Source organism: Erythrolamprus reginae, chromosome 13 (assembly GCF_031021105.1).
Source record: "Erythrolamprus reginae isolate rEryReg1 chromosome 13, rEryReg1.hap1, whole genome shotgun sequence".
In the NCBI taxonomy this organism is placed as follows: domain Eukaryota; kingdom Metazoa; phylum Chordata; class Lepidosauria; order Squamata; family Dipsadidae; genus Erythrolamprus; species Erythrolamprus reginae.
Genome location: NC_091962.1, coordinates 2,960,770 through 2,975,080, shown reverse-complemented (window position 1 = coordinate 2,975,080; position 14,311 = coordinate 2,960,770). Strand labels below are relative to the sequence as shown.

General features: G+C 40.1%; 2 protein-coding genes across 3 annotated transcripts in view; both read right to left on the bottom strand.

Moving 5' to 3' along the window:
* FRMD8 (FERM domain containing 8) overlaps positions 1-14,311 on the bottom strand; it is a 543,310-nt gene that overhangs the window by 301,330 nt on the left and 227,669 nt on the right. The gene's annotated exons all lie outside the window — the stretch shown is intronic.
* The window catches only part of ARHGEF2 (Rho/Rac guanine nucleotide exchange factor 2), a 292,733-nt gene that overhangs the window by 236,691 nt on the left and 41,731 nt on the right, over positions 1-14,311 (bottom strand). For both annotated transcript variants that reach the window (XM_070766661.1, XM_070766662.1), the window contains exon 2: positions 11,134-11,444. In XM_070766661.1, the coding sequence (XP_070622762.1) occupies positions 11,134-11,408 (275 nt within the window). In that variant the 5' untranslated portion in view covers positions 11,409-11,444. The remainder of the gene's footprint in view (positions 1-11,133; positions 11,445-14,311) is intronic.

Sequence of the window (14,311 nt, the reverse complement as noted above, 5' to 3'; positions counted from 1 at the left end):
TAAACAGCCACAGTTTGCCTTGGCCTTTGTTCCCTTTTATCCCTTTAGCCCTCATTAAGGGAACCACACCCAGCCCTCAGTATAAGAACCACACCCAGCCCAGGTGCTCCTATAATGACTTGTAATACTCCTTAAAGCGATCCCTTCTTTGCATAGCTCTTCGGCTACGCAGATCAATATATTGATCTGCAGAAGAACCCAGGGACGAAAGACTGTCTGAGGGACTGCATGCCAAATCTCCTGGTCTGTCTGCTGAATCCTGCGTCCCAGTGACCTCGTCCTCCTGGCTGTCTGCCACATCTTCCTGGCTGTCAGCCAGGCTTTTGCATTCACTTTGTGCCGCGTCTCTCCTATCTGTGGGAGCAACAGGTGGCCCAGGCCCAAACACAACACCCTGGAGCCTGGGGAGGGCAAAAATGCCCTCCCATTCCCCCAAAGGCCCTCCGCAAGCCAAAAATGCCCTCCCATTCCCCCAAAGGCCCTCTGGAAGCCAAAAATGCCCTCCCATTCCCCCAAAGGCCCTCCGCAAGCCAAAAATGCCCTCCCATTCCCCCAAAGGCCCTCCACAAGCCAAAAATGCCCTCCCATTCCCCCAAAGGCCCTCCGCAAGCCAAAAATGCCCTCCCATTCCCCCAGAGACCCTCCAGAAGCCAAAAATGCCCTCCCATTCCCCCAGAGACCCTCCGGAAGCCAAAAATGCCCTACCCAGAGCCGTGTGAGCAAAAATCAGCTGGCCGGTGCAGACATGTAAGCTGAGCTAGGGCAATGGCTCGCATGCCGGCAGATATGGCTCCGTGTGCCACCTGTGGCACCCATGCTATAGGTTCGCCATCAGTGGTCTAAGTAAAACTATCATTGATATAGAGACTGTGATCTCTATATCACCTGTGATCTTTGGAAAGGCTCTTGAGATAGTGGTTGGTTTGTAGTTGGGAAGAAGAACCTTGGGAGAAACGGATAATCTCAACACTATTCATTTAGAAGAGACTGGACTGCCATCTGTAAGAAATGGTTAGGGCTGTGATGGCGAACCTATGGCACGAGTGCGAGAGGTGGCACGCTGCCAAGGGTGCCATCGCCCCAGGTCAGATCTCAATTTCTTTCGTGTGCTTCTGTTTCCCCTGCAAACGAAGAAACAGAAGCTCACAAAAGAAATTGAGATCTGACCTCTTTTCTAAGCAACGTGAGAAAATATTATTTTGCTGAAAGATACAAACTTCCAGCAAACTTCCAGCAGACGTGGTTGGTAAATGCACAGTAACTGAATTTAAACATGCCTGGGATAAACATATATCCATCCTAAGATAAAATACCGGAAATAGTATAAGGGCAGACTAGATGGACCATGTGGTCTTTTTCTGACATCAATCTTCTATGTTTCTATGTTTTCTTGCCATGCTGCTGATGTCTGCATACCCTGCCTCCCGCCGGCCAGCTAATCTTCGGGTCTCTGCCCCACATGTGTATGTCCATGCATGTCCGTATGCACAGTTTGGGTACTTGGTGTATAAAAGGTTCGTCATCACTGGCACCTGCTGGGCATGGGGATGGACTAGATGACCTACAAGGTCCCTTCCAACTCTGTTAATTTGTATAGGTATCTGTTCTGCTGGCGTGTTTCAACCGCCTGTAATTACAGGGTAATTAGTCCAGGAAGACGCACACCATACGATAAAAGGAAAACCCAAAAGTTTTTATAAACAGAAAAACAGAAACAGCTCCCTTTTTAAATGTCAAAGGGATTTTCTGGTACACAAAAGGCACAGGTGAAATGCAATCCAATTGCCCACCCAATAACTGGGAAATTGAGTCCAATTCTAAAGTCCAGAGAGTCCACACACAATCTTGAACAGCAAAAAACCACGATCTTGACGAAACAATGAATCAGATAAACTGCCATGAGGCTAACACACCAGGCTGCACTTTTATCTGTAGCACTAATTACAGCAGCCCCACCCAACCACAGGTGGCCTCATTTTCTCTTGTAATAATCCTTCAGTTGTTGTCTCCTATGCATCACTCTACACATGCGTGGATGTGTCATTAATTCTTGTTCAGAATCCAGGGATGATACAGATGATTGATCTCCTCCTGGGCTGTCTGCCAAACTCCCCTCTTCCCTGTCACTCACGCGTCCTTGGTCAGTGGAGACAGATTCTACTGGAAGCAAAACAGGCCTGCGGCATGTGGATGTCTCCCCCACGTCCACCTCCACATTGATTGGGGCAGGAGCTGGGCCAGAGTTAACCACAACAGGTATCAGACCAGAATTTAGCTATGGGGGCAGGAGGGGCTGAAAGCTATCTTCTAATATCATGATTCTTAAAGTCTACATTAACTTTAATTTTATTGTACTATAGAAACAACCCGTGCCGTCGAAATTTCAGAATGTGCTCCTCTAATCCACTTTATTTTTACATAGAAACGTAGAAGATTGACGGCAGAAAAAGCCCCCATGGCCCATCTAGTCTGCCCTTATACTATTTCCTGTATTTTATCTTAGGATTTTTCAGCAGTTTCATTCAAACTAAGCAGGAGGCTGCAAGGTACCATTTCAAATCAGGCAGCCTCAGTCCTTCTTCTTCCCACCTTGAAGAATTTTACATTTAACCCTTGGGGTTGTTATTTCTCCTTCTCATCCAAACTCAGAAATATATTTCTGCCATGGTTTAAATGGGGCATCTGTTGTTAAAACAGGCATCATTTGAAACAAAAGCATCATTCATGAAAAAAACATCCTTTATATTGAGATACTGTAACTCCTTTTAACCAGCAGGTGTCACCTAAGACGAAGCAAAGAAAAAAGAAGTTTCCACTAAAATAAAAGCCTCTACTGCAGAGTGGATGGCATACAAATCTAATAAATAAATGAATAAATAAATCAGTATTATTGGGAGGCTGCTAATAGCACCTTCTCAGACTAACAAAGTCTACTAAAAGGTACAATATTGATTTTTTCATCGGCTGGAATGGAGAATATGAGCTATCCCTTTCCAAAAAGGTATGCCATGTAGCAATCTGAAAAGGTGCAACCAGAATCCTGATTTTTGGTGCCTATGGAATAGCATTTATTTATTTATTTATTTGTTTGTTTGTTTAATTGGATTTGTATGCCACCCCTCTCCGAGGACTGTTGTAGAAGGAACACGAGGCTCATCTACAACACACAGACACAAAACCCTCTTTTGGACTTTGGGAAAGACTCTTGTTCTCTCTCAGCCCAGCCTACCTCAAAGGGTTGCTGTTCTTTCTCTCTTTCTTTCTCTCTCTCTTTCTATATTCCCTCCTTCCTTCCCTCCTTCTTTTCTCTTTCTTTCTTTCCTTCCCTTTCTTTCTTTCCTTCCTTTCCCTTCCTTCTTTTTATTTGTTTCCCTCCCCCCCTCTTTTTTCACATGCCTCTAGGAAAGCTAATAAATATCATGGAGAGCTGCTGAATACAGTACACTATGCATGTTTTGAAAAAGAATCAAACTCAGAGATGGAGGAGAATGGGGCCAACCAGAATAATGCATCTCTCCCAAGGCTGCAGCCCATCTGGATACTAACGGCATGGGAGGGAAAAGGTAGGTATGACAAAAAGCTGCTCTGAGTCCTATTTGCAGTGGGTGGCATATAAATATATAAATATAAATATAAAAATAAATATTAAAAATATAAAAATAAATATTAAAAATATAAAAATAAATATTAAAAATATAAAATATATATTAAAATATAAAAATATAAAAATATAAAAATATAAAAATATAAAAATATAAAAATATAAAAATATAAAATATATATAAAAATATATAAATATAAAAATATAAAAATATAAAAATATAAAAATATAAAAACATAAAAAGATACAAATATACAAATATAAAATATATAAAAATATAAAAATATAAAAATATAAAAATTTAAAAATTTAAAAATTTAAAAATATAAAAATAATATAAAATAATAATATATATATATAAAAAAATTAAAAATTAAAAATTAAAAATTAAAATATATAAATATATAAATGTATAAATGTATAAATGTATAAATGAATGATGAGGCAGCAGCCATCTCGATCAACGGAACATAGAAACTTTAATAAAACCACTTAGCTTTCATTAGCGTGCTGCTAACTTCGTCAGAGTTTTAAAACTCTGACGAAGTTAGCAGCACGCTAACGAAAGCTAAGTGGTTTTATTAAAGTTTCTATGTTCCGGTGATCGAGATGGCTGCTGCCTCATCATTCACGTATGTACCTGGAACTCGCATTTTTAGGACTATTCTAAATGTATAAATGTATAAATATATAAATATATAAATATATAAATATATAAATATATAAATATATAAATATATAAATATATAAATATATAAATATAAAAGCTGTTTTGTTCCTCAAAATATTTCTGCTTTTGGTTTCTCTCTTGGAAAAAAACCCCTCCCCTAAAAGCAGCTTAGATTTCGAATAGGCCATTGAAAACCACCCTGTGTTGCCTCAAACCACCAGATAGGCAGCATATAACTTTAACAAATAAATTAAAAAAACTTTTTTAAAAAAATCAAACAAATCCTTCTTTAGCCAACAGCTTAAGATACTGAGTAACCTGCCTGGTTCCACGCTCATCCTACACTTTCCTGAGTCATTGGCATAGAACTATATACTCAGCTCAGTCACGATGACTAAAGTCACATTTTAAAAATCCAGCTACCGAATGCCTTCTAATGCCTTCTAAAGCCCATGCTATCTTGACCAAAAAAAGGAGGGGAAACCCTTTTTAAGCACAGTACACTTGCCACTCTGGGACATGAGGCAATAACTGACCACTCTTGGCCAGACCCCATTAGCCATCCCAGCAACAGAGCAGGTTTTATCCACAAATAAAGCAAAGGTAATTTTTTTCCATATTGGAAATATGCCACAGGCACAAACATATATCATATGCATCAAATAAAAAACAATTGAGGGAGCCAATATCTAGCCTATTGAAGGGAAGGACATGATAGCAATATTCCAATATTTGAGAGGTTGCCACAAAGAAGAGGGGGTCAACTTATTTTTCAAAGCACCAGAAGGCAGGAGAATGGATGGAAACTAATCAAAGAGAGAAGCAAACTGGAATAAGGGGTAGTGATTTCTGACAGTCTCAAAAATGGGTGAGCAGTGTGGTCGGGCGGTAGGAAAAGCAAGTAGGGTGCTTGGCTGCATAGCTAGAGGTATAACAAGCAGGAAGAGGGAGATTGTGATCCCGCTATATAGAGCGCAGTGATTCACTTACCAACTGTGAAAGAAAGGTTGTAAAATGGGGCAAAACTCACTGAAACAAATGCCTCACTTAGCAACAGAAATGTTGGGGTCAATTGTGGTCATAAGGTGAAGGCTGTCTGTTTTCTGAAATGAAAAAGGGACTTAAAGATAGAATTAGGCTTGTTTCAGGCAACACATCAAGCTCGGGTTGTGTTGTTTACAGAATTAGCAGCCAATGTCGTATAGACTTTAAAATGTTGGGTTGGCCCTGGAAAGACCTGGGTTCAAATCTTAGCCATAGAAGCTCTCAGGAATGGGACAATTCCTCCTTTGTCCCATGGCTGCTGCAGTGGGAAAGACAGAAAGAAAGAATGCTGTGTACAATACAATGCTTTGAACTTCTGACTTAAAGGCAAGAGGAAAAAAATGAATCCAAAACCAAATGTTGGCTATGTGTGTTTTACTTTCACTCCTAGTCAAGTTCATCAAAAGAGGAGATTCTCCGAGTAAATAAAGCACTAGAAACATGGGAGGTTTTGGTTTTTTTTTTTCTGTAGCTGGAAGCTGAGTTTCACCCCCTTTTCACATTCCCACGGACAAACACAGAAATATGGAATAATGCATTCAACCTCCTCTCACTCCCTTTTTCCTGGGTGAGGTCATCTCCTGGCCCTGATTCCCATCTGGCTGGGTTTTCTACCCAGGGTCAGTCCTAGCACCACCTTCCCATAAATTTAGCTTCCCCGTCCTCCGCCAATCTAGTCAGATTTTGTTTAATATTTGCAAAGGAAGGGCACGGGCAGGACGCCAATCCCGGATGGAACCTGCTCTTTAACATATCCTAACAAACAGCCCTCCCAGCCCTAGTTCCCTCTAAGCTGAGCAGTGAGCAATCGCTCACTTAAAAATCATCATCAACTCAAGAGTTTTCCAAACCTGCCCAGAAGCCGAGAGGGAAAGAGTGACAGGGAAGGAGAGAGAGAGGAAGAGAGAGAAACAGATAGAAAAAAGAGAGGAAGGAAAAGAGAAAGAAAAAGAATGGGAGTAAGGAAGAGAGAAAGAAAATCAAAATCTAGTTTGAAACTAGCTCAACTATTTAAGTGGCATTTTGATATTGATAGAGTTGCCCTATTATGAGCTCACTGTTATAGACACACAGTACAGTATTTTATTTTGAAATTCTCTCAGGCAAAACAGGGTGGTTCATTTATTTATTTGTTTGTTTGTTTATTTATTTATTTATTTATTTATTATTTTTGTGCCGTCCAGTCCCGAAGGGACTGCCACTCAGACACTATATTTTTCCGCCCCCCCCCCAAAAAAAATTAGAGGGAACACTGCTCCCAACTGTTGCATATTTGCAAAGCAAAAGACAAAATTGAGTCCAACCGCCATAAATTTGCAAGAGCTGTTTTTCTACGCCAGGCTGCTGAAACAGAGAGATAAAGATGGAACAAAACCTAGCCAAAGAAGGCACGGGACAGTATAATTATGAATCATCAGAGAAGCCTGGCTATCGCCTCCAGCAAACAATGGCCTCAGTTGCCAGAATTAAAACAGGATACCGGCTTTCCCCAACCTTCCCATCCAAAATTCTCAGTCTTTGGCCATGTTGGCTGGTGAACCTGGGAACTGTTGTCCCAACACATTGAAAGGACTGTAGCACACGGAAAAAAGGTAACCAAACACAAGTATACAATACTACCGTGTTTCCCCGAAAATAAGACACTGTCTTATATTAATTTTTGCTCCAAACGTTGTGCTATGTCTTATTTTCAGGGGGGTGCCTTATATTTCTCAAATAAGACAAATTCACAGGCAGAAAAGCTGACACCCCCAAAGAAAGTGTACCGTACGGTACACTGATTACGGTACGGTACCTGTCAGTATGGCACCCCCACACACAAACGACGGCACTTATATGGTACAACAGTATACTCCCGCTATTGCAGCTTCCGGCCACCAGAGGAACTACCGTCTACGCACTGTAGTGGAGACTGTAATGGCGGTGAGACAGCATTAGACTGTGTCTGCTGTACTGGACGGTACAAAGCGATGGAAGGGGCCAGCAGGGGACGCCACATTATTACGGTACCGCTATGAACAGCTTTGAATGGTACCGTATGTTTTTCCACCGTACCGTATGTAAACTTGACTACGCCTTATTTTGGGGGGGTGCCTTATATTAGCAAATTCTGCAAAACCTCTGACATGCCTTACTTTCGGGGTACGTCTTATTTTCGGGGAAACAGGGTAGTAGCTGGATACCTGTGCTTCACTATGAAACTATGTGATTGGACTTGATAAACTGACAGTTAAAGCTTGAAAATCATAGTAATGATTGGGCTTGATACATTGAACCTTAAAGCTTGAAAATTTGCGTATAATGTATAACTCATCAGAGCACTCTAATGTAAGGCAACTGGCAGTTGGAACAGAGTTCTTTTCAGGTGGGAAGGGGGAGTGGAACATCTAATTCCTTAGCAGCAGAATGTGTTAATTAATATCATACTGAATAAGAAATACTAATGATGTGATGGTTATTTTTTTAAAAAATACTTCCTTAGTGAGCAACTAGAAGCCAAGAGGAACATACGTGCCAAGTTTCAAGTTTTTAGGCTTTACAGTTCTGGAGATTTTGTGATGAATGAGTGGCATTTGGCTTTTATATATATAGATTTTGCTCCCACGGTATTTTTTTTTCCTAGGCAGTGAAATTCATTGACTTTTCAGGAGAAAAAAATGTCATAAACCAGTTTCTAGAATATAAGGGCTGGATTTTGAGACAATGAAAGCAGAAAACCACATTTCGACTTAAAGTAATTACACGCTAAGGCATTTATGTATAACAAGAAGCTTATTGTTGTTGAGAGCTTAGCCCATTCACTATATGACAGTCCGTCCGCTCTGCAACAAAACACATATCGCATCTCAGACATCAACACCCTTGAAAATGTCCAAAGATACTTCACCAGAAGAGCCCTTCACTCCTCCACTCGAAACAGAACACCCTACGAGACTAGACTTTCAATCCTGGGCCTAGAAAGTTTAGAACTAAGACGCCTTAAACAAGATCTAAGTATTGCCCACAAGATCATATGCTGCAACGTCCTGCCTGTCGGCGACTACTTCAGCTTCAACCACAACAACACAAGAGCACACAACAGATTTAAACTTAATATTAACCGCTCCAAACTTGACTGTAAAAAATATGACTTCAGCAACCGAGTTGTCGAAGCGTGGAACTCATTACCGGACTCCATAGTGTCATCCCCAAACCCCCAACACTTTACCCTTAGATTATCTACAGTTGACCTATCCAGATTCCTAAGAGGTCAGTAAGGGGTGAGTACAAGTGCACTAGAGTGCCTTCCGTCCCCTGTCCTATTGCTCTCCTATATCTCCTATACCTTTCTTCTATTCCTGTATCTCTTCTTTTCTTTCATTGATATGTTCTATTACTATATCTTCTTTTCTATTCTTTCTTAGATATATTTTACTATGAGTATCTCCTCTATAACCTTCATCTTGTATTTTACTATGTGTATATAGATATATACCCACTAAAACCCTCATTGTGTATTGGACAAAATAAATAAATAAAATAAAATAAAATAAAATAAATAAATAAATAAACAAACAAACATATCTTGCAACAAAGTGATCAGCTAATATTGTTAGCACCTCTTCAAACAAAGGTCTGGATTAAATGAATTGTTTGTGGCAGAGTAATGAACTCAGCAGTGAAAAATATATCAGAAGAGGCACCCAAGTCATATGTGCTGAGTTTCTATAGCAAGAGCAGACCACCTTTGGGGTTGGGGGCACTTTTAAATATTTAAATGGCAGGTATTGTCATAGAACAGCTACCACAGTGGATGATATTTTATATTTTGTTTTATGTACTTATTTTGCTCCACCTTTATTACTTTATGAGTCTCTCAAAGTCGTGATCATACATAAGGGTTGCCTCTTGACATGATGAGTGGCACACAAATCTAATACATTTTTTTGTAAAATTATTAACAAATAATATTTGTTTCCCCTCCTATTTTCCACACAACAATAACCTTTTGAGATGGGTCGGTCTGAAAGAGAATGACTATGATGAGAGAAACCAAGACCACCCAGCCAGCTTTTATGCATAAGGCAAAACTAGAACTCACAATCTCCTAGTACTTGGCCTAAAGCCATATAGTTGGCTTTCCTGGCTAAGACAAGACTACAACTCACAGTCTCCTAGTCATTAGCCCAAATCAACCAGCCAGCTTTCATGCCTTAGAGAAAGCTAAAACTTACCATCTCCTGGGGATTGACCCAAAATCACCTAGGATAGCACTATTTTGGCCTTGTTCTGGCCTCATCAGCTAGCCATATCCTTACTGGGATTTGATCCTGGGGCCTCTGCTTTGTAAGGCAGAGAATTAATCTGTAGGCCACCAGATCTGATCCCTTCAGCTTTGTACCAGGGAGGGGTTATATGTTTTTTCTGTTGGATCACCCTGGTATATTGAAGGAACGTCACAGCTCCTTTTTGCCTCTCGGCGCGGCTGTTTTAAAAGGTGACAGCCGGCCTGGGGGGCTTCCCAGCACCCCCCCGAACCCCAAACCCGGGTTCAGGGGGGTGCTGGGAAGCCCCCCAGGCCGGCTGTCACCTTTTAAAACAGCCGCGCGGCTTCCCAGCAGTCGCCGAAAGCCGTTTTTTTGCGGGGGGTTTTTTTGGTTGCACGGATTAATTGACTTTACATTGTTTCCTATGGGAAACAATGTTTCGTCTTACGAACCGTTCGTCTTACGAACCTCCCCCCGGCACCAATTAAGTTCGTATCTTAAGGTACCACTGTGTGTGTGTGTGTGTGTGTGTGTATATATATATATATATATATATATATATATATATATATATATATATATATATATATATATATACACACACACACACACACAGTGGTACCTTAAGATACGAACTTAATTGGTGCCGGGGGGAGGTTCGTAAGACGAACGGTTCGTAAGACGAAACATTGTCATATATATATGATTTGATATAGTGTTCCCTCGATTTTCGCGGGTTCAAACTTCATGAATAACTTATACCACGTTTTTTAAAAAAATATTAATTAAAAAATACTTTGCGTGTTTTTTCTATACCAGTTTTTCCCGCCCGATGACAGCATATATCATCGCCAAACTAATAATTTTTGCAAATAAATAACAAAAATAATTATTGTTAATAAATAATTTTGTTTATAAATATCAGGATTACTAAGTGTCTTATTCAATGGTGAATACCAGTAATAATGGTGAGTAAATTGTTGTTAAGGGAACGGGAAATGGTAATTTAGGGGTTTAAAGTGTTAAGGGATGGCTTGTGATACTGTCCATAGCCAAAAATGGTGTATTTACTTCTGCATCTCTACTTCGCGGAAATTTGACTTTCGCAGGCAGTTTCGGAACGCATCCCCCGCGAAAATCGAGGGAACACTGTATATATATTACATGGGGCAAAACCCGAACTCAGAACAATCTACATACATATACCCGTGAAAATCTACGACTCTCCGAGGACCTGGGGCGGCTCACAACATATAAGAAACAATATAACAAATACATATCTATACATACATATACATATACTGGGCCCCCCACAGAGAAGGCTCTTCCCCTAGGCCCCGCCAAACGACATTGTCTGGTTGACGGGACCTGGAGAAGGCCGACTCTGTGTGGGACCTGACCAGATGCTGGGATTCATGCAGCAGAAGGTGGTCTCGGAGGTAATCTGGCCCGATGCCATTTAGGGCTTTAAAGGTCATAACCAACACTTTGAATTGTGTCTGGAAACTAATCGGCAACCAATGTAGTTTTAAGGGTTTATCAAAAACCTGTTGGGTTTTATGGAAGTTTACCTTCGCTGGTCAAAATCTGGATCTTCTTCCAAGACTTTCCCGGGCTCCCAGCTATGCCTTCGGAAGGAATCGTACATGGGACTGGATCCTCTCAAAGTCCGTGACCGGCGCATGTGGACGTTCAAGAACTGGTTGCTCTCTTCCTCCTCCTTCTCCTCTTCCTCATCGGGGGCTTCCCAGTCTCCTGCCAAAGATGGGCCCGGCTCCATAGCTGACAAGCAATGGGGTTTCTGGTTGCATTCATTGGGGTGCAGCTCCGAGGCGGCGGGGTTCATGCCTTGCAAAAGGGAGGGGTGCCAAAGACCAGAAGGCTTTGAGGAAGAGGAAGGGGCAGAAGAAAAAAGAGAAAGTCAAATTATAAGTAAGGCCAGGCCTTCAGGTTTTGGAATTTTCAGCCTTGAGGCTAAGTGAAATATAAAATTCAGCAGCAAGTTACCTAGTCCTTTCACAATAATTTGCTTCTGGGATGACCATCCCATATCACAGGACATGCTTAGTTATTAGTATTTGAACCATGGTTTATTCCATCAACCCTATTTTTTTTAAAAAAAACCTTTGCACAACATTTGTGTCTAGTTCACAAAGACACCTTAACTTCCAGTGTGACTTGATAGTTGGGGGTCCAGGATGGGATGCTGCCACTGAGTAAATAATAAACTTTAGTTATTCCTGGAGTCTTTAAAAGGCGAACTGGGAAGGCTGACTCCCTACTATTCCCTCAAACCACCACCCCATCACACCCTTGGGCGAGAGAATTTCCTACTTTCGGTCCCCAAACTCTAGAATCCTCTTATCATCACAATATCTCCTCAACTTTTATCTGACTCTAAAGTGTGCAATAGGGTTGATATTCCTGGAGGCGTCTGTAATATGGTAAATGATTTAGCTTTACTAGATAAATGGTCAAAGCAATGGAAACTGCAGTTTAATGTTTCCAAATGTAAAATAATGCACTTGGGGAAAAGGAATCCTCAATCTGAGTATTGCATTGGCAGTTCTGTGTTAGCAAAAACTTTAGAAGAAAAGGATTGAGGGGTAGTGATTTCTGACAGGCTCAAAATGGGTGAACAGTGCAGTCAGGCGGTAGGGAAAGCAAGTAGGATGCTTGGCTGCATAGCTAGAGGTATAACAAGCAGGAAAAAGCAGATTGTGATCCCCTTATATAGAGCGCTGGTGAGACCACATTTGGAATATTCTGTGTTCAGTTCTGGAGACCTTACCTACAAAAAGATATTGACAAAATTGAACGGGTCCAAAGACGGGCTACAAGAATGGTGGAAGGTCTTAAGCATAAAACGTATCAGGAAAGACTTCATGGACTCAATCTGTATAGTCTGGAGGACAGAAGGAAAAGGGGGGACATGATCGAAACATTTAAATATGTTAAAGGGTTAAATAAGGTCCAGGAGGGAAGTGTTTTTAATAGGAAAGTGAACACAAGAACAAGGGGGCACAATATGAGGTTAGTTGGGGAAAGATCAGAAGCAACATGAGAAAATATTATTTTACTGAAAGAGTAGTAGATCCTTGGAACAAACTTCCAGCAGACATGATTGGTAAATCCACAGGAATTGAATTTAAACATGCCTGGTATAAACATTTTATTTATTTATTTATTTATTGGATTTGTATGCCGCCCCTCTCCGCAGACAGATAAAATACAGAAAATAGTATAAGGGCAGACTAAATGGACCCTGAGGTCTTTTTCTGCCGTCAGTCTTCTATGTTTCTATGTTTCTATGAGCAAGTAGGCACACATAAATTTTCATTTTCTTTGTATGTCTATTTGAGAGCCCGGCATCATAATTAAAAAAATATATCTGGGATTTAATAAACAACGTGCAAGCTCCCCCTTTTAATATGTAAAAAATATTAACTATTAAAAAGTAAAATATAGCTAGTCCTCGACTTACAACAATTCATTTAGTGACCATTCAAAGTCACAATGGCACTGAAAAAAGTGACTTATGACCACTTATTCTATGTGTGAAAAATGGTCATAAATCACTTTTTTCAGTGCCGGTTATAACTTTGAATATTCACTCGATGAACTGTTGTAAGTCGAAGACACTGGTATTTGCAAACATGCTTGACCTGTTTTTAATGCATCAAATCATAAACTGACTAAGCAGAATCCGTTTTGCACAATATACCGTGTCTTTAAAATATGACCAAGATTAACTTTTAACTATTCCTTGCTTACACGATGAATGCACCTGCTAGGTATTTACGCTAATCTGTTTAAGTTTGATGTGCAAATAGTATATAAAAAAAGGCAAGCAACAAAAAAGCTTCTTAATGTGATCTTAGTGAAAAGCTAAAATGACCCCAAAAGGAGCCCATAAAAGCGGCATGGAAGGTGATTTGGGGCAAAACTTCCAGGAAACAGGGAATCCTGCCTTAGAAATGAAGTCTTAGCCAATCACTAGGAGGATTAGTCTCGCCTTAGCCAGCTGAGTGACTTTAGGCCAATTATTCTCTCAGACTAACCTGCCTCACAGAGTTGTTGTTGTGGGGAAAATAGGTGGAGGAAGGAGCATTGTGAATGTTTGTGCCCTTAAATCACTCACAGAATAATAAAGACAGGGTTTTAAAAATCTAAATCTAATAAATACTATAATTTTAAAAAAAAAAACCAATTAAAGCCCATATTGCATTGGAAAAGTGTCTTTCACCTCTGAAGATGATCCCATAATTCACAACCGGCACACCTTTTTTTGCATGTTATATAGGTAGGGAACCATGGGAATTGAGTTATTTGAAGCCCCTAAATTAGAAACTGTTTGCTCAAATCTGGGGTGATGTAGGGTCTCCTGCACAAATAGGGGGTTGGACTAGATGACCTGCAAGGTCCCTTCCAACTCTAATAATAAATAAAAATAAGTGTCCTTGGGGAGGGATGAGATATAAATTCAAATAAATAAACAAACAAACAAATAAATAAACAAACAAACAAGCAAACACACACACAAACACACACAATAAACAAACAAACAAATAATAAATAAATAAATAAATAAATAAATAAATAAATAAATAAATAAATGCAGCTGAAGCAGCCAGGGGAAAAATGAGAAAAATGAAAGGGAAATATGAAAAGAAAAATATGAAGAGAAAAGGGGCAAATTTGAGGAATAGCAGCGCCAGCACCTACACTTTAAGCATCAATTGATACAAA